At 47.0% G+C, this 13,778-nt stretch overlaps 1 protein-coding gene across 1 annotated transcript in view; it reads right to left on the reverse strand.

Annotated features, from left to right (window-relative positions):
• Positions 1–255: 255 nt before the first annotated feature.
• The window catches only part of FBXW4 (F-box and WD repeat domain containing 4), a gene marked incomplete at its 5' end in the record, with an annotated part of 15,176 nt that continues 1,653 nt past the window's right edge, over positions 256–13,778 (reverse strand). The window contains 3 exons of the mRNA XM_010145042.1: positions 256–668; positions 908–1,049; positions 1,205–1,345. Of these exons, the coding sequence (XP_010143344.1) occupies positions 552–668; positions 908–1,049; positions 1,205–1,345 (400 nt within the window). The remainder of the gene's footprint in view (positions 669–907; positions 1,050–1,204; positions 1,346–13,778) is intronic.

Genomic DNA, 13,778 nt, shown 5'->3' on the forward strand with positions numbered 1-13,778 from the left:
GTGCAGGTTAAAGGCCTCGCTTCCGGCACCCTTCCCTTCCACCAAAGCGGTCCACCCCACACGCAGCCTAGACTTGCCCCACATGACTCAGAGCTTGGATGACCTTAACCTGACCAGCACGCACAGCTGATTGGGTATCCCAGCTCACCCCTCAAATGCTATATCCACAGGAAAAAAAAAAAAAAAAAAAAAACCAAAAAACCCCACCACCTTTAAATCACTTTGACCAAGCTACCCCCTCAAATTCTTAACCCCAAGGAAAAAAAAAAAAAAAAAAAAGAACACAGTTAATAAAACAAACCCTGACTTGCACAAAATAAGAAGGATAAAGGATAGTCAGCCTTTATTTTCACTACCAGGCAGGTGAGGTTGAGAAAGTCTGGCCCTTTGTGCACTCTTCATTGTAGCTTTCTGGCAGGCAAAAAAATGCAACAAAAACCAACCATCCTTCAGAAGCCTTGGGGCCATTCTCACCTCTCCTGCCCTGCAATTCCCTGAGCCAAGTGTCAACTCTGCTGAGCTGGGGTGACCACAAGTAGCCATGGTGCCTTTCACGGGGCCGTGAAGTCTAGGACGTGTAGGGCTGATGCCAGGGCAGCATACAGATGGGTGGTACTGAAACGGAGGCAGTACACTGGGCTGCTGGTGGGTGAAGACAGGTGAAAGCTCTGCAAGAAAACAGGAGAATCGATCTGTCAAATAAGAGGTCAGCCCAAAGACCCCAGCTGGTGATAGAGACCCAAAGGCTGAGAAGCCTGAGCAAACCAGGCTTTTTCCTGCATGTAGGTTAAGTTCCCCATGGTGGGCTCATCCCAAAGGTGGACCCTCTCTCTTCTTCCAAACAGGCACAGGCTGCCAGAAAACAACTCAAAAGCTCCACTGCTGCCCAGCTCTGGCCAGCCCTCACCTGCAGGCACCGAGTCTGCCGCTTATCCCAGAGGCGCACCACGCCATAGTAAGAAGAGCCGCTGGCAATCATGTGGTTCTTATCACTCCTTATGCAGTACAGGGCACTGTCATGGGGCTCTTCCCACTCCTGGACGCACTTCCTGCAAGGGTGACACAAAACAGAGTGGGGCTGAGCCTCCACTGAGGCCCCATTTGTCTGCAGGAGCTAATTCAGCTGCCCGTGAGTCCCGAGACACTGCACAGGGAGAGCCCAGGAGCATCAGGCGGACCCCAGATGCCAGCAGGGTAGGCTCACCTGGTGCTAGTCCGTATGTCCCAGTAGCGGATGTAGGTGTCATACCCACAAGAAAGGAGAAGGGAGGGAGTTTCATAGAAGACATCAAGGACTCCAGCTCCACGGTGGAAGTCAGTCCCTAAACAGGTCAACAGCTGACCGCTGCAATAAAACACAAGAGGGTAAAAGTAATTCCAAGCAAAGCGCCCTTCCATTTCAGCTGGCCAGAGCAGTGATGGTATCACAGAAATCTCCTAGGTCTCAGTTCTGTGATTTAACAGAATGCAAACGACTGCAGAGTTTTCTTCTCCCTCCCCCAGCTTGTGCTAATGTCCATGTCGCAGCCTCTGTCAATGAAGAATAACCAGCAGGAGTCACAGCTGTAACAGGAAGAGCCAAGGAACAGGCACAGCTGACTCCAGGCAGAACAGGATCTTTTTCCTCAGGAGAAGTGACCAGTACTCTGAATGATGTGGCTCCATTTCCATAGGAGACAATCCCCAACTTAGTCCAACTCCAGATAATCTTCAACAGCCACTTCCCTGGTCAATCCCATCCCATCCCAGACTGCATCCTTCAAAATACTGCCCAGTGGGGTATTTCGCCATGTCTTTGACACACAGATCAGATCCACAGGCAAATCAGGCTCTCGTGACCCAGTCTGCCATGGCTGCTCTCCTCGGCCCCCTCCAGTTACACTGCATACCGCAAAACACTATCTGGGGTGGAACACAGCAGGTCAAGAGCAACCACCCCAGGGCTGCTCTGGAGATGACCTTCCAAAGGCTAGGGGGTTTCTTTAACCCTCCTTATTAATTCCTTGCTTCCTGTGAAAGAGCAAAAGCAACATTTCCATGAAGCTCTAAGCCAGATGCTTGGAGGCCCTATCACTGCTGCTTGTTCATGTGCAGAACCAGCAGCTCACCAGGTGTATGGTGCCTGGTGAGGGCCCACCCTGCCAGACTGCAAGAAGGAGCTTGATCCCCTTCCCTGGACCACATGGAATTACACCAGGCACATGGCACAGCCTGTTCGCAGTATCACCCCACCTGCCCCAGCAGCCAGCAACATCCAGCCATAGCAGGGAATGGAGGAGACAATCTGCCCAGCTGCTGGAAACAGCCACCTATTGCAAACCTTCCTTTTCTTACTCCTCCTCCTCACACCCTCTATATCAAAAAAGCTGGACCTTGACACACCTGCTTTTCAAACCCTGCCGCACAGCCACCCCTCTTCAACAGGCTCTTGGTTCTCAGGACAATGAAGTGGTCCTGAAAGCCAACAGCACAGATCCCGCAGTAGGGTCACTCTCAGCATCCCACCCCCCCACCCCTCATTATTTTGTTACTTTCTGCTCCTTGATCCAGCATCACACAGTTCTGAGGCACATCGCCAAATGCCTTAATTCTGTCTGTAATCTGGGCTAAAGCCCTCGTCAGGGGATAAAGACCACACAAAAGGAGAAATAGAGTCCCAGGAGATGTTAAAACAAGTAAACACCTTTGTGTCAGGAGAGAGAAATCGCTGATAAAGCAGATTAGCGCCTCGAGCCCTGGTGTCCCCAGATCAGAAGGCGAGCCCTGGCCGATCTTTGCAGCCAGCACGCTTCTATGATCACAGAGCTGGCGGCATGCTGGGGCCAGCCTGTTTCCCCACAGTCACTCTCCAAAGAGCAGATTATGTAGAATAACAATTTCTTTGTGGCTGGGTAATTCCCTCCGTGACCGTGGCTGTGGGCAGCTACATTGGCCCTTGATGCCAGGGCCCTAGCAACCATTTAGAGAGGCCAACCAGCCCTAGCAATGGCCCCCCCGCACAAACCTCTTGGACAAGCTTTAACATCAAGTGCATGAATTAATGCCCCCCAACACGAATCCAGGGGTGCTGGCTTATTGGACTTTGTGTTTCTCCAGGCAAGGGATCGAGGGGATTCCAGGCTTCAGCCCTTTGCAATCTTCTCACAATACATTAACCCTTGGAAGGTTACTTGCAAATGAATCCAGCAGCAACTCTGCACCTGTGTGCAGGTCAAGAAGTTAAAGCATTTGCAATCTGAGCACTGGGAGCAAGAGTTGTGGGATTTACCTGGGGCAGACGGGTCCTCAGCTTCACCATGGAGTGAGACATGGACGGGCCTCTCTGAGCTCTGGCACTCCCCTGCCCCTTCAAGCACACAGATTCTCTCCATCTGTCATTCTGCAAAGCCAGCAAGACAGATGGAGATGCACACAACCCTTCTCAAGACTTCCACAAAACCTTCTTCACCCTGTGAGTTGTATGCGTGGCCCAGACTAACAAGACATACAACAAAGGTATGAGGAGTCGTCAGCTGCTTTCCCACAAAAGAACCCTTGGAACTACCTATGAGGTGCATACGGAGCCAGACTGCCCAACCTGCAGAGTCTTCTGCAAGTTGCTCAGGCAGGAGCAGGTTGTTACTCACAGGAGATGAACTATCTCAGTGAACCCTAGGCAGCACCAGCAGCTTGGTCACCTCTCTCCCCATTTCTGCATGCTGCTCCTCTTTTTTTGGTGTCACAGGGTAACCCCTGGACTGGTGCTCTGAGCATGTGACACTTGGGGAGAAGAAAACCAGGATAGGCAGATGCACATGGACCACACAGCCCAGCAGAACATCTGGTGAATATCTCCTGCTAGCTAGCTGAAGTCTGTCTATGTTATTTCCCTTCCACCATTCTCCCTGTTAATACATCTTTAATATGTAAGTGACTAAGTGAGCTCAGAGAGAGTGGAGCACCATACTGAGGAAAGACAGCAGGATGCAAAAGCTCATGCAGGGATCTTCCACTCACTGGGACCAGTCCTCTTCCTCCTCTCAGGTGCTTGAAATGAGTCACAGCAGATCTCCTCACAACCTCCCATCTCTAAAGAAGCACCCATCACACCCAGAGCAAGCCTGGCCAGGCTCAAGCTTGTCTTCCATCTCCCAGACCAGACCTTGGCCTTCAGTGCTGCAAGATAACAGCAATTTTTCATGACAGCCTGATGATGTTTCCAAGTGAAAAATTTCAGCAAAGGGACAGGAGAAACTAGAGGTGCTGGATTCCTGCTTTCAGAGCTTCCTGTGCAGCACTAACCATCACTCAGGTGCCTCGCACCCAGTATTTCTCCATGCCTTCACACTCTGGGCACCACACTGCAGTGGTACCCAAGCATCCCAGCAGGGTCACACCCATTCTCCTCCCTCCATTTCCCTTCTCACCCTAGGCAACAAAGAAAACAATGGACAAAAAAAGATACTTGCAAGGTACTGCAACTAAAACCTTGCTTTGCTGGTTTGTTAATCAGTTAAACTCTCCTGCCCCAAAAATAGGTCAGCCATACAGCTTTCAGCTGGGAGGTCCAGCCCCCGTACACAGCAGCAGTCCTTCAGCAGTTTACAGAAACAACACCTTAGTTGCTACAGTGAAGCACTCACAATAATCTGACACCATGAGGAAAAAAAAACCAAACATGCTGTGCTGTACACTGGGCAAACAAACCAAAAGACCTAATTGTTCTGGCATGGGCACACTTAAATTGACAAAGATGTAGAACATGATTAATATTTTCCCAATTTTTCAGCAGATTAAGGTGTCTCCGGACCAGCTACCACCAGGCTAGTTCCACATCCCTGCAGCATACACAGCCTTGCTGGGAAGGGATCTCTCTGCCACCACAACTCTCTCGGTCTTGGGATCACAAGTTAGTGCCCACAAATTGTCCAATCTTCATTGTCCCAAATACTGCTTGCCCTCAACAGGGCTTCCACTTCCTAGGGAGCAAAATCCACAGCTAATCCTTAATAACCCCTAAAGGATCAAGATAACCCATTAAGGGGCAACAGAAAAGCGGCAGATACTCCGGCACTTCACTGATGGTTTTCTAAGAATTTACCCAAGCAGAAGGTATCTACTCAGTGAAGGACAGAAAGGGATGTGATGCCTATTTTGAACCTTGTTTCTCACCAGCTTGCAGAGATCATCAGCATCAGCCAAGTGCAGCAAGCCCGGAAGAGCCTTTTCCTTTCCTTTGTGTGCCCTTTTTCACCTTCTACACCCAACCATCTTCCAACACTCAGCTGATCCTCAGCACTTGAGAGGCCAGGGTACCCTGCCCTTGTTACATGCTATGATGGTTAGTCAGCAAATGACTGTGAAGCCCAAGCACGACCAAGCACGGAAGGTCCACACCACCTCCCACCATGCCCTGCTCCTCCAGCAGTAGCAGGTAGAGGCTGTTTTGCGTCCAGGCCTTCTTCAGGCAAGCCAGGTAGTTAGCTGTGTGGATGGTGGGAGTTTTGCTATATTTTCTGAACTGAACAGCCTAAGCCACATACTGCCAGTGTTCAGTCCCAGTGCTGGGTGGCACTGACAGAAACTACTCTGCACCAGTGGAGCAGAATCATGAACGTGACAGTCCAGGTTTCCTGGAAAGAGCCAGAGCTTTCAGCTTTAGCTGAAAAAACCCACAAACCACTTGGGCCTACACAGCACCTACAGACACGCAGGTAGACCTCCAGTGCCAAGCAGGAAACTCACTGGTATTCCTAGTTTCTCCTGCTTCCTCTTAAACATCTAGACAGACTGAAATCATATTGGCAGTAATCCGATATCAGCCCACAAGCAACAAAGCCAGAGCAAATCCAACAGTCCATTTCATCCCTTACACAGGAAAACCATGTTAACACCAGACTCCACATTCCCTGCTGATATAACAAGATGTGTTTAAACAAAGTCCCTGTGCCTGGGAAATGTATCAAATGGATGAGTTCAAAAATTAATGGCATTTGGTTCAGGCACTATAGAGAATTCTTTGATTAATCTCCATCAATACCCACGTTCTTCAGAAAACAAAAAGTTTTTTTCAAAAAGTCTAAAATAAGCTATTTGTTTGGCATTTCCACAGTTCATTCTTTCCTTTCCATTCTGGAAATCTAGCCACGAGCGTTACTATTGTGATAACTGCAGAAAAAAGTTTGTTGCAAAAAGTCTAAAATAAGCTATTTGTTTGGCATTTCCACAGTTCATTCTTTCCTTTCCATTCTGGAAATCTAGCCACGAGCGTTACTATTGTGATAACTGCAGAAGACAGGAGCCTTCTAGCCTGGAAGCCAAGTGAACTACCAAGGAATGGCAGAACAAGCTGGTGTAAGTTTGGTTTTGGTTTTTTTTTTTTGTTTTTTTCTTTTCGTGGAACAGCTTAAGGCTCTATTCCTCCTCACTCCAGCAATACGAAGACAAAACAAGATCAGTCATGGAAGTGGCCAGATGGTTAGTTTCCAGAATCCATGAGATGCTGCTGTCACTAAGTTAAAGTCATATACAGCCTCCAAAGCCACAGCAATTATCTGTGTGACAACAAAAGCTCAGGAGATCCCTGAGATCTTGCTGATAGCTGGGGTCCAAAAGAAGTCTGCACCCTACCAGCAATACGAAGACAAAACAAGATCAGTCATGGAAGTGGCCAGATGGTTAGTTTCCAGAATCCATGAGATGCTGCTGTCACTAAGTTAAAGTCATATACAGCCTCCAAAGCCACAGCAATTATCTGTGTGACAACAAAAGCTCAGGAGATCCCTGAGATCTTGCTGATAGCTGGGGTCCAAAAGAAGTCTGCACCCTATCCATTTGCCAATATGCATGAACTACACTCCAAAAGCTGAGATGAAGCAATAAACACTTTTCTCCCCACCCCTCAATTTGGAATAGAATTGATACTATAAAAATATGCAAATTCAAGGAAACCACTGAATTCAGAACATCTGCTGAAGACAGATGCGCAAAACTGGGAACATCATACTAATTCACTCTGGAAACCTCATCTGTGAGCCATGTTCATCCATCAAAGCAGCAGCCACTGCACATAGCAGGTGACTATTCAGAAACTGAGCAGAGCTCTAAACCAGTATTTTAGCACCAATAACTACTTGTAACAAGCCAAGTGGGAAGCATATACATCCTAAAAAAAAAAGGGGGGGAGAAGAGCAGTGTTCAGTTCAAAACAGTGGGATATTTGAGCTGAGTGTCAAACAGAGAAAGGAAACAAAATCCATTTAAAAACAATTATCCAAAGTGCAGCATTTGCACAACTTCTGTCATCCAATTTGGAGAATGCACCAAAACTAAAGGGAAAAGCTGAGCTGCCATCCCTTCCAGGTGCTTTGCAACAGCAGCTGAGGTACCCAGGGGACGCAGCAGCTTCTGCTAAGAAGGGAAAGGCTTCATCAAACAACATCTATAATGTTGTTCTATACATAGGGAGATGCATAGGTCCTTGGCAAAGTTATTCTTCAAAGAGGTATCCTACTCTGAGGCTACCTTTGAGTTTAGACAAGGATACTAAGTCCTGCAGGGAGATGTGGGATTGGCATGGGGAATTTTGAGGGAGCACCTCCATATGAAATGGCTCAGAGATGCTGTTGTAAGTGATTTTCAGGAGAAATGCCCCTCTCTGCTTCCTCAGCGCAGCTGAAGGGACTTGAGGCGGTAGGGGGGAATGACACCAACGATGGTTTGACATTGTATTGGAGGTGAGAGACAGAAGAGGGAGTTTTGCCTTCTTTTCTTCTGCTTTCTCTGAATTGGCCCACACACGCTTTAAATGGTCCAATAAAAAGATACAATTTCTTTACCTTTCCAGCTCTGGGACCCTGTGAGTTTTTGTTGTTCGGGTTCCCGTAAGGTTAAGTTCAGAGGATAAACTGACATGCTGGGCTATGGGAAAAAGCCAGTTTCTTCAAATAAAGCCACAACGGTGCAAAAGAGACCCTGCTGGGGCTTTTATTTGGGAAAACAAACAGAAATGGCACCAAGCCCTTCTGCTTTACGAACCAATTTAACTATAAAACCAATGTTCTCCCTCTCGGGGGTGAGGAGGGGAGAGAGACAGGACATGACAATAGTCCAAAACCTTGGGGGGAAAAAAAAAAGAAGATAGGACAAAAAAGGTTGTCTGTCCCCTTTTCTTTCTCATCCATGGCTCCTTTTCTTAGCACACGTGTGTTCTTGTAAAAACGATTAGATTGCAATTTGTATAACACGGTGACCCCCAAATTCAGACATTTAACCCCTTTTCTCTGCAAAGAATGTCAAGAATGTCTTCTCTGTCTTTCTTTCCAACGGGAGGAGTAGGGGGGAATTCTCTCAAACTGTGATTTCTTGGGGGGAAAGAGAAAAAGAGGGAGGTGAGGAAAAGAAGCAGGGAATTCTCAAAGCCTCTCGCCTTTCGCCCCACTTGTGTGGGAACAGACGGCTGTATTGCTCCCTTTCTGGACAGAGCTCTGCAGGTTCCTTTAGTGGGGAGACAAAAAAATGGAGAGTCCAAATCAAAACAAAGCCATCTGTTTAAATGAGCTACCGTTAGCCAGTGGCAGAGGGGGTTCTTCATTCACTCCTTCCCATTCTTCTCTCTCGCCTCTGTTGATTCTCTCTCAACCCAGGGAAAAATAAAGATTGCTTTTGCTTTGGCTTAGAGGGATGAAACTGATTGATGTGCTTGGAGTGTCCAGCCCTCACCCACACTCTCTAATTGTTTGGGGCCTTGTAAAGTTGTCATAAATACGCCTGAACAGGAGTGCAAAGGCCAGAGCATGCCCTGGACATGCATACATTCAAAAGGCAGGAGCTGGCCTCATGCTCATCTGTAGTGAGACAGGGCCAAGACTGCCATGGGGAGAAAAGGATTTAGGATAAACACCTGTATGTTCTTCCTCTTAGAATGATTTTACATTTAGATTAAGGTCCACCAGGCTTCTTAACAAAAGGAAGGCAGAAAGTGCCTAGCTTAAGTAAAAGAGTTCAGAAAGATGATATCAGAAAACCAGCCCAGATATCAGTAAAGAACCAGAAGGCCTCAAACAGTTTTGGCAACATATGCATACCACGGGAAATACATTGCACAGACAAGAATGAAGCTATCCATTACAGCCAAGACACAGAGCTCTGATCACAACCAAGTCTGCTAAAAGGAACAGCCATCCAAGAGACTTTCACTTAAGAGGCTCCATACAGCAGCAAGCTTTCCCCTGCACTGGCTCAAATAGTAGGCAATAGGCCTGGTGTCTTGCCTCCAGAAATGCCTAAGATCTCAGAGCAAGGGAGTCAAATCCTACACTTCAGAGCACAGAACTGGGGTAGGATTTTCCTTCTGGCCTTGTCAAGTGATTAATTCATGCCTGAAGGCAGCAGACCGGTTAATATCTAGTCTTGCTGTTCAAGTCACAAGCGGGACTGACAGCTCCATGAAGAAGGACTTGCTTTTCCCTTTGCCTAGACCTATATCCAAACTCTCCATCCTACCCACCTTACTGCAGAGGGACTGGTTCCCAAGGACCAAATTAGAAATCCACAGGCAGTCATTGCACCAAACAGACCAAGAAAGGATTTGCCTGAAGACAAGGATTCCCTTACAACAGACCCCAGTTTATCACTTCACCAACCCCTTTTCCTTTGAATTTCAGTAAGAAGGCATAGCATTTGCATTTCTGATTAACCAAAGCACATATAAATGGGAACACCCAAAACTGATGTTTTAAAAACAGTTAGCAAAGCCATCTGTGGACAGGATGGGGAAAGAGCACAGCAAAAAACAAGCAGGAGAGCTCAAGAAAAGAGAAAGCGCAGCCACCTGAGGAAGGGCAAGTACCTGTGGATCCTACTGCAGCAAGTGAACACAGAAGGCAGCAAACATTTACATTCACTTATCTGACATAAACCCAGCTCAGAAAGCTGTTCAGCTCACCGGTGCACAAGTTTTGGATTGGTTATTGTGATTTAAAACTGTGTTCCGCCAAGACAGAGATGCTGAGAAAGAAACCCATGCCTGAAAGAAGTAGGGAGCCTCTTTCCCATAAAGCTTGGAGAGAGTTTCCTTGGCCAAAAAAAAAAAAATACTGGCATGAAGAAAAGCAGGGCATGAGAAGGGATCCTGCATCTACTGCATGCTATTAAGATTCTTTTGCCCCTAAATCCTGTGTGACTGTTATTAGTGCCAGGATATATTTGCTATCACTTGTCTCTCCTGTTACCAGAGATATCTACCTCTGTGACTGTATAAATCCAGTTTAAATGCCTGGGTGAATCAGACTCCCCCCACTTCTGGGAATCTGTTACCTTCCCTTTCGATCTAGCAACTCCCATTCTGAAACCATTTGTTCCCTTCACCCAACAAATTCTTTTTGTTATTAAATTAGAGAGTCTCAAACTTTTTTAAACATTGGAGTTCAAAGCTGTGAAGAGAATGATCTTCTACAGAACTTGTTTTAGAACACAATACTAAGAAGTCCACCTGTGCATCTAGGGCCAAGCTTCTGTGTCAAAAGCTTTGAAAACATTTAGCAAGCTTCATATCTAAGAACTAGACCTGCAGATTCTCATTTTGTTTATTTACTTCCATGCATTAAAAAAAAAAAATCTGTATGACAGGAAGAAAAGCCAAGGAGGACTGGATTTAAACAGGAAAGCATCAGTAGTGATCAGCTAACCAGGGTGTTCAGTGCTATATACTGCAACTGTCAAATTACATTTGCTGTTTAAGAACAGCACAGGAAGCCCAAATTTTTAGAAGCTCTCCCTCCTCATTGACAAGTGCACATTCGCTCAGTGGCTGTAAAGAGCCAGTGTGGATACAGATCAACATACACCGAAATTTGAAAGACAGCAACTAATTCTTGCCCACCCCACTGCACAGACAGATGTAACCTAGCAAGGGTCCCATGAGTGCACATACCAAAGATCAGGCAGCAGCAAGTTAACAAACTTCAGCCAGCTGCTTATGATGGTAACGCTCATGATGGCTCTCAGAGAGAAGGAGCACAATGCCATAGCATTAGAGGCAAATACGGATTACTAACCTGTTCAGCAGCTGCCTGACTACCTGCAAGACTCCTCCCCACCCCTCCACTGAGGGCACCAGCCACACACCTGAATCTCCCTTCTCCTCCACTCCCCAGCCACTCTCATGACTCCTCTACCTCCCACCTCCCCAAAACCTGCAGACATCAAAGGCACCTGCCTTGAACACCTGAAGAGCAGGAGGGCCTGACAGTCAAGAAATGCAACTCTGTATCTTCCCCTTCCATGCACTCTGTATTTTTTCCCCCTATCCCTTTGAAAAAGGTGGCAGAGATAAATGGAGAACAAAGAAACAAGAAAAAGCCACAGCTTTGGCCCACACCCTGCCTATTACTTAAGGGGGAAGGAACTCTTCCGAAAGAGGAGAAAAAAAATGTGCTCAGACACAATGGCTCAAAAGGCCAGGCAGCAAGCCGGGCCACTTTGTACTGCTAACAAGGGAAACCTAATTACAGGAAGAGGGCAAAGAGGGACAGATAAAAGGGATACAAAATTTCAACATCTGTTGCCATAAAGGGATAAGAAGTGGGGAAACGCAAAGTGTCAGTTTGGTGTCAGTGACGGCGTAAAGCCACTTTCAAAGGGCTCAGGAGAGGGAGAAAAACTGAACGAGAAATTAGAGGGTTCTTTTTTTAAAAAAAAAGTACAACTAAAAAAAACCACCAAAAAACAAAACCCACCCTGCCAAAAACGCTTTCAAAAGCGGGGAGGAGATGGACAAAGACTGGATATTTAAAAGGCAGAGGATCTGGGCTGGCTTGCAGGGCACAGCTAACTTCGGCTCAGTTTTCACAACAGCTCTTGTGCCCTGCATCTGTCATGTTGTGTCACAGGAAAGGACAACGCAGGACTTGTGTATTGAAAGTGTTTACAGCATGAGGACTACCAGAGCAGACAGAACCCCAGACCATTTCAAACATCGAGGTTGGCAGAATAGCTGCAAGAGTTGCTGCAAAGGAGTAGACTAACTTAAGGAGAACCATCCTTGAGGCAGCAGCATTTATCACCTAGAGACATTCAGACCACCATGATAGGCCGGGGAGCAGCAGTTCTCTGCAGGCAAATGACAAACGCTGGCCTTGGAGCTGTTCCCAGTGGTGTGCCACCCTCATCTCCCAAGGAGTTTAAACTGCCAAAGGAATAAGATGTGGGAAGAGAGAAACAGGAACCAGATCTGAAAAAAGATTCCTTTTCTCTTGCTTGCCATTAACTGGCTGTTCTGCTGAGACACACGCTCTAGCACTGGCAGATGAGACAGGATGGTCTGAGCAGAGAAAGGCAGAAGGGAGCAGAGGTACCTCACCTGCAAGAAGGGGCAGCTGCCATCACATCCCTCACTGGCACAGAGGAGTAAGGGGACTTGCAAGAGGCCAAGGAGTCAGTAAGGCCTGACACTTGATTCAAGGACACAGGTTAGTATCCATACATTGGCCCATACTGTTAATTGTTCTTCTTTCCTGTGCAGACCTCTAATCACCCAAGTCATTCACAGCCACCCTCCACACAAGCACCTAGATCCTGAGTGGCAATAAGTGCACAGCAACTTCTCCACATCTAAAAGCAATCAGATGGCACAATGTAGCATCTGTGGAATGAGATCTGTCCTTCAGAGCTGCAGCTAGCCAGCTTCAAAAGCATAAGAAAAAAAAAAGTCTTCCTTCATTACAGGAGAAAGGGCCAGGTGTAGCAGCAGCTGGAATTTCAGCCATCAGAGACAGTGTCTTGGCATTACGCGGTCATTCCCCCGTTTTAGACTCCCCTTGACAATTGCTTGTTGCTGCCTGTTGTGGCTTTGATCCAACACCATCATCTCAGTAGAGTCAGAAATGAAAGACAGTTGTGGGGGTGGGATGCAGCAAGAGGCGTTTCCTTTTCCACTAAAAATTTCCTCGCTGCCAAACTAAACCAAGCCCTTTTCAAAGCCCAGAACATATTTTCACATGAAAACATTATCCCCTTCCATTCTGGGATCAGAATGGCTGCCCCAGGGTTGGGGAACAGCGAAGGTCATAAATACGAAAACATACCATGACCAACAGCTACAAGCACCAACCAAGGACTTATCTGGCCTGGAACTAAGAAGATCAGCACACAAAAGGTTATTTAAGCTTTAAATCCTTTTGTAGCATGTTCCAGCTCTCAGCTGTTCAGGAAAAAGACCACCTACCCCAAGGGAAAAGAATGCCACAGAAACTGCTGCAGTGTTACTTACACACACCTACAAGTAGAAAAAAATCCAGCTAACTGAACTAACTGTTCTCTGACAGCACTGAACATCTAAGCGGTACTAAGGATCCTGTAGGATCCTAAGGATCCAGTTTTAAAGAAAATGTCTTAAGCATCACTGTATCCTGCCTCATTTTTTTTGCAGAGAGGTTGCCTGGATTCTGCTCTTAGAGAGAATTTGTCATGACAAGCCTCTGTAGGTCAGGCTCTGGCCCTCTGTGGCCACAAGAAGGGGTAAACAGCAAATTTGGGGGCCTGGCTGTGTCTGCCAGATGTTATCAGGACATATCGGGCACAGAAGGAGCTTTTCAGTCCTTGGTGGCCCTAAGATTTTTAGTTTCTATGCCACACTCCCACTTCTGGAGTCTGACCATGGAGACATCACATCAAGCTTCACATGCTAGTTTCCTGGCTATGCTCCCTACTCAGTCTCCTGCCCTGCACGTGCTGACGAGACTCCCAGCTCACACACAGGTTCCTGGAGAGGAGAAGAACCAGTGGCATGGTGCATTCCT

This window comes from Buceros rhinoceros, unplaced genomic scaffold, assembly GCF_000710305.1.
Source record: "Buceros rhinoceros silvestris isolate BGI_N320 unplaced genomic scaffold, ASM71030v1 scaffold18311, whole genome shotgun sequence".
NCBI classification, from domain to species: domain Eukaryota; kingdom Metazoa; phylum Chordata; class Aves; order Bucerotiformes; family Bucerotidae; genus Buceros; species Buceros rhinoceros.